The sequence below is a fragment of the Cetorhinus maximus genome, chromosome 6 (genome assembly GCF_964194155.1).
Source record: "Cetorhinus maximus chromosome 6, sCetMax3.hap1.1, whole genome shotgun sequence".
NCBI classification, from domain to species: Eukaryota; Metazoa; Chordata; class Chondrichthyes; order Lamniformes; family Cetorhinidae; genus Cetorhinus; species Cetorhinus maximus.
The window spans coordinates 6,434,244-6,444,579 of record NC_135884.1 but is presented as its reverse complement, the minus strand read 5'-3'; the positions used below and the strand labels follow the sequence as shown (position 1 = coordinate 6,444,579).

The following is a 10,336-nucleotide window of genomic DNA, read 5'->3' as shown; positions in this document are numbered from 1 at the left end:
TGGTAGGAGAGGCTGGGGGTGCTGAATTGCCTTCTCCTCCTCCAAGTGACCTGTCCAGGAGGGTGGAAGGGATGGGAGAGAGAGAGAGAAAGAGAGTGAAAAGCCAGGATTTTAACCACTTGGCTTCTCGCGAACGATTTGTTATTTTTAGCACTGGGTAGATGAACAAGTTCTGTCACAACCATTCCAGAAGGATCTAAATTGGGGATGTGAGGGTCAATAAAGGGAATGCAATGTGTGTCCTTATCTCCTTGTGTCACTGACATGAGAATGACAAGAGGCTCGAAGAACCGCTCCGTTAAGTGATTGTTTTTTTTTTCTGTGTGTGTTAGGCACAAGTCATTCCTACGTAAGAGGGAAATACTTTCATTACGAGTAGAGAGTTAGACCCCAGAGGCATCTCAAGAGAGAGAGAGAGAGAGAGATCGGATGTAGAATCTGGAGCTATAAATCAGGAGGCTCTTTGAAGGACAGGAGGCGCTTGTTGCATCTGTTCTGTGCGAGAGGGACAAAGTGCAAAGGGATTCTCACCTCGCCAGCTTCTGCAGGTACGTGGACCTAGTTAAAAAAAACAAAAAAATACCTAGGAGAAAAAGCATAAACTATTGGTAAAAGCTGCCTCAAGGAGACACACTGTAAGCAGAGCAATTTCAGGCGCAGTTTCTGTGATGTGTCCACCAATCTCGGAGAAATAAATGGGAAACTTTTGTTTTAAAAAAAGATGATTTTATTTTTGGATGTAGTCACTCACCCACCCCCACCCCACCAAAAAAAAAATAGCAAGTACTGCGCTTTGAATTCAGTTGGACTTTTGTTTTAAATCGGAGGCAGTGGTTGGAGAGATTGTTTGAAATTCAGTGAGAATTTGGGGGCACTTTACGCTGCTGGTTTTGGGGAGGGGGGGGGGGACCGAGAGAGGTCGGATTCCTTTCAATGTAAACACAGGGGAAAGAATTCTGCACCACCACCACCCCTGTGACGTTGCAAATGTCAATGATATTTTTGTGGAAGGGAAATCGAACGGGATGGTCAGGAACTGGAGGAGATAATCTCAGGTCTCAGTTTGCACAGCCGCTGGCTGTTGGTATCAGAGGGTCATCTGACCACTCTCCCCCTGAAAAGCAGCCCAACCCCCCCCACCCCCCCCAAATTAGCCCCAATTTACAACAACAACTGGCATTTATCTAGCACCTGTAATAGAGCAAACCATCCCGTGCAGTTTCACAGCAGTGGTTCATCAACCAAAAATTTGATACCCAGCCAGATAAGGAGATATGAGGACAAGTGAGCCAAACAGGGGGGGTGGGTGGTGGGTAGCTTAAGGAGTGTCCTTCAAGGAGGAGAGAGGTGGAGAGGTTTAGGGAGGAAATTCCAGGGATTGGGGTCTTGGTGGCCCCGTCTCCAATGGTGGAGGGATTCACAAGGGGCCAGGATTGGAGGAGTGGAGAGGTCTCGGGGGGATTGGTAGGGTTGGCAGAGGTCACTGCAATAGTGAAGGCCCATTGTTTCACCGTGAAAGTGATTGCATCTCTGTGATTGTATTGCAACCTGAATTATTGTAATGAATTGTGTGGAAGCACTCTGTACGAAATCCCAACCAAACATCCAGCAGGTTTAAGCAAGAACTGAAATCGAAGCCCTGTGAGTTTTACAATGAGTGCGTGTGTAGGGCACCAGTGTGTAGGATCAGTCCTGGAAATAACCCAGCAATGGAGAGGGTGGGGTGGAGGGGCTGGGCATCAGGTAGCTGAGCTACTAGTAAGAGCATAAGGAAACTGGGAACGTTTATTAGGGATAAAGCGGCCAGCCTATGGAAGCTTTTGAGGTTGCCGTGGGTACAGAGGTAAACCCAACCCGAGTAAATTGTTTGATTCAAGCTGTAAACGAGGGCTGCAGACACAAACTCAGAAGCAGTCCATGTCCAAATGCAGCAAGACCTGGGCAATATCCAGGCTCGGGCTGACAAGTGGCAAGTAACATTCGTGCCACACAAGTGCCAGGCAATGACCATCAACAAGAGAGAATCCAACCATCGCCCCTTGACATTCAATGGCATTACCATCACTGAATCCCCCACTATCAATATCCTGGGGGTTACCATTGACCAGAAACTGAACTGGACTCACCATATAAATACTGTGGCTACAAGAGTAGGTCAGAGGCTAGGAATCCTGCAATGAGTAAATCAGCTCCTGACTCCCCAAAGCCTGTCCACCATCTACAAGACACAAATCAGGAGTTTGATGGAATACTCTCCACTTGCCTGGATGAGTGCAACTCTCACAACACCCAAGAAGCTGGACATCCAGGACAAAGCAGCCCACTTGATTGGCACCACATCCACAAACATTCACTCCCTCCACCAGTGACACACAGTGGCAGGAGTGTGTATCATCTACAAGATGCACTGCAGGAACTCACCAAGCCTCCTTAGACAGCACCTCCCAAACCCATGACTGCTACCTAGAAGGGCAAGGGCAGCAGATACATGGGAACACCACCACCTTGCAAGCTTCCCTCCAAGTCGCTCACCGTCCTGACTTGGGAATATAGCGCTGTTCCTTCACTGTCACTGGGCCAAAATCCTGGAACTGCCTCCCTAACAGCACTGTGGGTGCACCTACACCAGATGGACTGCAGCGGTTCAAGAAGGCAGCTCACCCACCACCTTCTCAAGGGCAGTTAGGGATGGGCAATAAATACTGGCCAAGCCAGCGATGCCCATATCCCGTAAATGAATTTTAAAAAAATTGAATAACCGCCCCTGGGGAGATGAAGGGACATGTGGTGCATGTTACCCAGTGAGGCTGCAGATCCAAGAGAATGGTGATTTTGTTTTGCTGAAACATGGAAGAAGAGGTAGGGGACAATTAAAATTCCATTTGAATTTGGCTGAGGCTGGGAGGATCTCTGATTCTGCTGCTCCCCTAACAGCACTGAAGGAGGCCATTCAGCCCATCATGCCTGTGCCCGCTCTTTGAAAGAACTAACCAATTGGTCCCATTCACCCAGCCTTTCCCTACAGGCCGGCAATTTTTTTTTCCCCCTTTCAAGTATAAAGCTGAGCCCTTTTTTAAAATGTACTATTGAACCTGCTTCCACCACCCTTCCAGGCAGTGCATTCCTGTAACAGAAAGGTGAAGGGGGAGAAGGTTTCTGCTGGCTGCTGTGAGTCAGTAACATCCTAAATGTAGCACTTGCTTTTAGCAAATTCTAGCAAAATTGCTGACATGTTTTCAAAGAAAGGTATAGCTAGAAGTAATGACCAGAGGGAATATTCCCGCTGTTATAGGAACATAGGGAACAGAGGCAGGTCATGTAGCCCCCAGTCTACTTTCAAGTAGATATCATGGCCAATCTGTATAGGCACTCCATTAACCCGCCTTCACTCCATTTCCCTTGATACACTCAGCGAATAAAAATCTATTGATCTGTCTTGTAAGTATCTACAGTCTTTTGGGGGAGTGAATTCCAGATTTCCACTGCTTTGTGTGGAAAAGTGCTTCCCGATTTCCCTCCCAAATGGCCTAGCCCTAATTTTATAACTATGCCCCCTTGTTTTTGATTCTCCCATTAGAGGAATTAGTTTCTCTTTAACTATTGCACTGAACGCTTTAAACATTTTAAACACCTCGATCAGAGAAGCCGTCAATCTTTTTGTACTCGAGGAACTATAAGGCAAGTCTGTGCAACCTTTCCTTATAATTTAACCCTTTTAGTCTCAGTATCATTCTGGTGAATCTGCCCTCCACCCCTACCCACTCCAAGGTCACTATATCCTTCCTGAGGTGCAGTGCTCAAAACTGAAGGCAGTTACTCCAGAAGAAGTCTGACTAAGGCTCTGTACAATTGCGGCATTACTCCAGCTTGAAGGGCTGAATGCCGTACTCCTGATCCTAAGCTGTTACCAGGTATTTCAGCCAGAAGCACATTCCTGACCTGCTATCTCATCAGCTAGTGCCTTGATTTCACACACCAGGAAAGTCACGATTAAATGTCGTAGAACTTTAACTGTCGGCTTTGGTGAATAGAGATTCCTTTTGAAATAACCAAAAGTTCGGTACTTTGGAGCAGGAAAACACTTTGAAAGTATCTCATTGGCTGTGGAGTACTTTGGATCAACTTGGCGTCATGAGACAATTCCTTTCTTACATAATTCATTTTTAATATATAAACACATTAAGAGCCCCTGTGTGATGCGATTAACATATCATAAAGGAAAACATTTGCATTTGTATAGCATCTTTAATGGTCTTAGGGGATCCCAAAGTTCCATATAGTCCATGAAATGCTTTTGAAATCTAGTTCCTGTTGTAATGTAGGAATCACAGCATATAGCAAGTTCCCACGAACAGCGTTGTGATAAATGACCAGATAACGTTTTAATAAGTGTTGCTTGAGGGATAAACATGGGCCAGGACACTGGGGAGAACTCTTCAAGTAGCAAATGTGAGACCTTTTTCATCCACCTGAAAGGGCTTTTGGGGCTTTGGTTTAATGACTGATCTGAAAAACAGCATCCCAAACAGTGCAGCACTCCCTCAGTGCTACAATGGAGTAGCAGCCAAAATTTTGTTTTAAGCTTCTGGAGTGTGACTTGAATCTACGATCTTCTGACTCAGAGGCTAGAGTGCTACCCATGGAGCCACAGCTGACACCTGGGCAGGATATTGGCCCTTTGGAAAAACAGAAATACCTGGAAAAACTCAGCAGGTCTGGCAGCATCGGCGGAGAAGAGCAAAGTTGACGTTTCGAGTCCTCATGACCCTGGTCATGAGGACTCGAAACGTCAACTTTGCTCTTCTCCGCCGATGCTGCCAGACCTGCTGAGTTTTTCCAGGTAGTTCTGTTTTTGTTTTGGATTTCCAGCATCCGCAGTTTTTTGTTTTTGGCCCTTTGGGTTGGGACCCTGACATTGGGGTCAAATGGGGGTCACGACCCCGCCCTGCGTGGGAAACGGTCACCAGGCAGTGATTTTCCTAAATTGACAAATTAGTGGCCAGAGGGGAGACCCACCGTCCAGTTAAGAATAGCGGGCAGGCTCTGAAAGCTGGAGCGCCCGTCAGAGGCCCTCTGGCTTGGGAAGACCAGCAGGCAGTTAAACTCCTAAATTTAAAAAAAAAAGTCTCCAGGAGCTGTGCCACCAAAGCGGAGGTGGGGCCACCTCTAGGCCGCTGGCAATAGCCCTCTGACAAAAGGCCTTCACTGGCCTTTAACCATCTTTCATTGGCTACCTGCTGCTTGAGGGCAGGTAGCCCTGCCAACTCTGAGCCCACCTCCAGGAAAAGGGTTCGGGGGAAGGATGGTGCCAGTGAACTGGAATGGCGCCAGCAACACAAACTTCTGTGCCCACCTGCCTCTGCATTGGAGTGTGAAATCCCTGCCCCTAATGTTTACTTATACAAATACCTTAATAATTCCTGGCTTAGAAATTGTATGCCACACGTTTATAATGTGTACGCTTTCTGTAGCATTCAGGGACTTCCTATGGTACCGATGCCATGATGTTATCTTTCTCTTCAGATCAAATGCAGGATGTTCAGCCAGGGCTTCGTGACGCTCTCAGTTCTCCTTGTCGTGTCTGGAATCTCGTTGAAAGCTCACAAGGTCAAGAGCGAAAGGCTCGCGGGCAGCTATAGCAACGAGGAAAGCGAACCCAGGACGGCAGAGGAGGCAACGGAAAGACTGCTGGCCATAAGAGTCCTCGACAGGAGCCTCGGGACCCTCCTGACCGACGGGCTGCCGGTGGAGAAAAGCAAGCGGCCACCCGACCCCTCGCCAGTCAGACGCTCCCCGGGCAAGGTGACGTACTGGCCCGGGAGGACATTGGCTTTCCCGTTCCTGTCCCCCTTTGGTTTGCAGCGGGGGAGGGAGATGTTGTTGTCCAGGAGGAACAGCAAGGGCAGCAGGTTCTCCTTGTCCCTGGATGTGCCCACCAACATCCTCAGCATCCTCATTGACCTCGCCAAGGCGAGAGATATGAGGGCAAAAGCCGCTGCCAATGCCGAATTGATGGCGCAGATTGGAAAATGATGTGGGTTTTGAGTGAGGCGGCGGAGGCTGTTTAAAAGAAAAATTAACTTAAGGCTGCAGTATTGCTTTTTATTTTTGTCCTGATTACTTAACTTGTATTACACAACCTGAACAAATTAAATCTATTCTTGAATCCGTCCAGCACTACAGTGTTTCTTATGTGTTGCTCCATTGTCAAACACAGGACAGGGTTTCCTGGCCCTGCTGGGGCGTGTTCCCCCACTCTGGTTGACTTCGGCGGGACCGGAAGATCCTGCCGGAGGGAGGGGTCGGAAAATCCCGCCCTTGCTTTTCTCTTAAGCGTTGTAAAAGTGAGGGCAACAACATCAACAACAACAACTTGTTTTAGTGGCAGTAAAATGTCCTCAGGTGCTTCACAGGAACATGGTCAAACAAAATCTGTCACTGAGCCACGTAAGGAGGTATTAGGACAGGTGATCAAAAGCTGGTTCAAAGAGGTTTAAAAAGGGTGCGGAGAGTGATGGGGACTTCAGTTAAAAAAGGGTGCGGAGAGCGATGGGGACTTCAGTTTGAAAAGGGTGCGGAGAGCGATGGGGACTTCAGTTTGAAAAGGGTGCGGAGAGCGATGGGGACTTCAGTTTGAAAAGGGCGCGGAGAGCGATGGGGACTTCAGTATGAAAATGACGCGGAGCACGGGAGAGACTTCAGTTTGAAAAGGGTGCGGAGAGCGGGAGAGACTTCAGTTTGAAAAGGGCGCGGAGAGCGATGGGGACTTCAGTTTGAAAAGGGTGCGGAGAGAGATGGGGACTTCAGTTTGAAAAGGGTGCGGAGAGCGATGGGGACTTCAGTTTGAAAAGGGTGCGGAGAGCGATGGGGACTTCAGATTGAAAAGGGTGCGGAGAGAGATGGGGACTTCAGTTTGAAAAGGGTGCGGAGAGCGATGGGGACTTCAGTTTGAAAAGGGTGCGGAGAGAGATGGGGACTTCAGTTTGAAAAGGGAGCGGAGAGCAATGGGGACTTCAGTTTGAAAAGGGTGCGGAGAGCGATGGGGACTTCAGTTTGAAAAGGGTGCGGAGAGAGATGGGGACTTCAGTTTGAAAAGGGTGCGGAGAGCGATGGGGACTTCAGTTTGAAAAGGGTGCGGAGAGCGATGGGGACTTCAGTTTGAAAAGAACGCGGAGAGCGATGGGGACTTCAGTTTGAAAAGGGTGCGGAGAGAGTTGGAGACTTCAGTTTGAAATGGGTGCGGAGAGAGATGTGGACTTCTGTTTGGAAAGGACACAGAGATGAGATGGGGACTTCAGTTTGAAAAGGGGACGGAGAGCGATGGGGACTTCAGTTTGAAAAGGACACGGAGAGCGATGGGGACTTCAGTTTGAAAAGGGCGCGGAGAGCGATGGGGACTTCAGTTTGAAAAGGGTGCGGAGACCGCTGGGGACTTCAGTTTGAAAAGGGTGCGGAGAGAGATGGGGACTTCAGTTTGAAAAGGACACAGAGAGAGATGGGGGCCTGAGTTTGAAAAGGGGGCGGAGAGCAATGGGGATTTCAGTTTGAAAAGGACACGGAGAGAGATGGGGACTTCAGTTTGAAAAGGGCGCGGAGGGCGATGGGGACTTCAGTTTGAAAAGGGCGCGGAGAGAATTGGGGAATTCAGGTTGAAAAGGGTGCGGAGAGAGATGGGGACTTCAGTTTGAAAAGGGCGCGGAGAGCGATGGGGACTTCAGTTTCAAAAGGGCGCGGAGACCGATGGGGACTTCAGTTTGAAAAGGGTGTGGAGAGCGATGGGGACTTCAGTTTGAAAAGGGTGCGGAGAGCGATGGGGACTTCAGTTTGAAAAGGGTGCGGAGAGCGATGGGGACTTCAGTTTGAAAAGGGTGCGGAGAGCGATGGGGACTTCAGTTTGGAAAGGGCGCGGAGAGCGATGGGGACTTCAGTTTGGAAAGGGCGCGGAGAGCAATGGGGACTTCAGTTTGGAAAGGGCGCGCAGAGCGATGGGGACTTCAGTTTGAAAAAGATGCGGAGAGTGATGGGGACTTCAGTTTGAAAAGGTCACGGAGAGCGATGGGGACTTCAGTTTGAAATGGGTGCGGAGAGAGATGTGGACTTCTGTTTGGAAAGGACACAGAGATGAGATGGGGACTTCAGTTTGAAAAGGGGACGGAGAGCGATGGGGACTTCAGTTTGAAAAGGACACGGAGAGCGATGGGGACTTCAGTTTGAAAAGGGCGCGGAGAGCGATGGGGACTTCAGTTTGAAAAGGGTGCGGAGACCGCTGGGGACTTCAGTTTGAAAAGGGTGCGGAGAGAGATGGGGACTTCAGTTTGAAAAGGACACAGAGAGAGATGGGGGCCTGAGTTTGAAAAGGGGGCGGAGAGCAATGGGGATTTCAGTTTGAAAAGGACACGGAGAGAGATGGGGACTTCAGTTTGAAAAGGGCGCGGAGGGCGATGGGGACTTCAGTTTGAAAAGGGCGCGGAGAGAATTGGGGAATTCAGTTTGAAAAGGGCGCGGAGAGCGATGGGGACTTCAGTTTCAAAAGGGTGCGGAGAACGATGGGGACTTCAGCTTGGAAAGGGTGCAGAGAGAGATGGGGACTTCAGTTTGAAAAGGGCGCGGAGAGCGATGGGGACTTCAGTTTGAAAAGGGCGCGGAGAGCGATGGGGACTTCAGTTTGAAAAGGGCACGGAGAGCGATGGGGACTTCAGTTTGAAAAGGGTGCGGAAAGCGATGGGGACTTCAGTTTGAAAAGGGTGCGGAGAGCGATGGGGACTTCAGTTTGAAAAGGGTGCGGAGAGTGATGGGGACTTCAGTTTGAAAAGGGTGTGGAGAGCGATGGGGACTTCAGTTTAGAAAAGGGCGCGGAGAGCGATGGGGACTTCAGTTTGAAAAAGGTGCGGAGAGCGATGGGGACTTCAGTTTGAAAAGGTCACGGAGAGCGATGGGGACTTCAGTTTGGAAAGGGTGCGGAGAGCGATGGGGACTTCAGTTTGAAAAGGTCACGGAGAGCGATGGGGACTTCAGTTTGAAAAGGGTGCGGAGAGCGATGGGGACTTCAGTTTGAAAAGGGTGCGGAGAGCGATGGGGACTTAAGTTTGAAAAGGACACGGAGAGCGATGGGGACTTCAGATTGAAAAGGAGATGGAGAGCGATGGGGACTTCAGTTTGAAAAGGGCGCGGAGAGCGATGGGGACATCAGTTTGAAAAGGGCGTGGAGAGCGATGGGGACTTCATTTTGAAAAGGGTGCAGAGGGCGATGGGGACTTCAGTTTGAAAAGGGCGCGGAGAGCGATGGGGACTTCCGTTTGGAAAGGGCGCGGAGAGCGATGGGGACTTCAGTTTGAAAAGGGTGCGGAGAGCGATGGGGACTTCATTATGGAAAGGGCGCGGAGAACGATGGGGACTTCAGTATGAAAAGGACGCGGAGCGCGGGAGAGACTTCAGTTTGAAAAGGGTGCGGGGAGAGATGGGGACTTCAGTTTGAAAAGGGTGCGGAGAGCGATGGGGACTTAAGTTTGAAAAGGGTGCGGAGAGAGATGGAGACTTCAGTTTGAAAAGGGTGCGGAGAGAGATGGGGACTTCAGTTTGAAAAGGGTGCGGAGAGCGATGGGGACTTCATTTTGAAAAGGTCACGGAGAGCGATGGGGACTTAGGTTTGGAAAGGGTGGGGAGAGCGACGGGGACTTCAGTTTGAAAAGGGCGCGGAGAGCGATGGGGACTTCAGTTTGAAATGGGGGCGGAGAGCGATGGGGAATTCAGATTGAAAAGGGTGCGGAGAGCGATGGGGACTTCAGTTTGAAAAGGGTGCGGAGAGCGATGGGGACTTCAGTTTGAAAAGGGCGTGGAGAGAGATGGGGACTTCAGTTTGAAAAGGACGCGGGGAGAGATGGGGACTTCAGTTTGAAAGGGTGTGGAGAGCGATGGGGACTTCAGTTTGAAAAGGGTGCGGAGAGCGATGGGGCCTTCAGTTTGAAAAGGACACGGAGAGCGATGGGGACTTCAGTTTGAAAAGGGGACGGAGAGCGATGGGGACTTCAGTTTGAAAAGGGCGCGGAGAGCGAAGGGGACTTCAGTTTGAAAAGGGCGTGGAGAGCGATGGGGACTTCAGTATGGAAAGGGCGCGGAGAACGATGGGGACTTCAGTTTGAAAAGGGTGCGGAGAGCGATGGGGACTTCAGTATGGAAAGGGCGCGGAGAACGTTGGGGACTTCAGTATGAAAAAGACGCGGAGCGCGGGAGAGACTTCAGTTTGAAAAGTGTGCGGAGAGCAGGAGAGACTTCAGTTGAAAAGGGTGCGGAGAGAGATGGAGACTTCAGTTTGAAAAGGGTGCGGAGAGAGTTGGGG

At 49.9% G+C, this 10,336-nt stretch overlaps 1 protein-coding gene across 1 annotated transcript; it reads left to right on the top strand.

Annotated features, from left to right (window-relative positions):
* Nucleotides 1-422: 422 nt before the first annotated feature.
* ucn3l (urocortin 3, like) lies at nucleotides 423-6,172 on the top strand. The gene is made up of 2 exons (XM_078542899.1): nucleotides 423-548; nucleotides 5,524-6,172. Exon 2 carries the CDS (start codon nucleotides 5,536-5,538, stop codon nucleotides 6,031-6,033), a length of 498 nt encoding a protein of 165 aa, XP_078399025.1. The 5' UTR covers nucleotides 423-548; nucleotides 5,524-5,535; the 3' UTR covers nucleotides 6,034-6,172.
* Nucleotides 6,173-10,336: the final 4,164 nt, after the last annotated feature.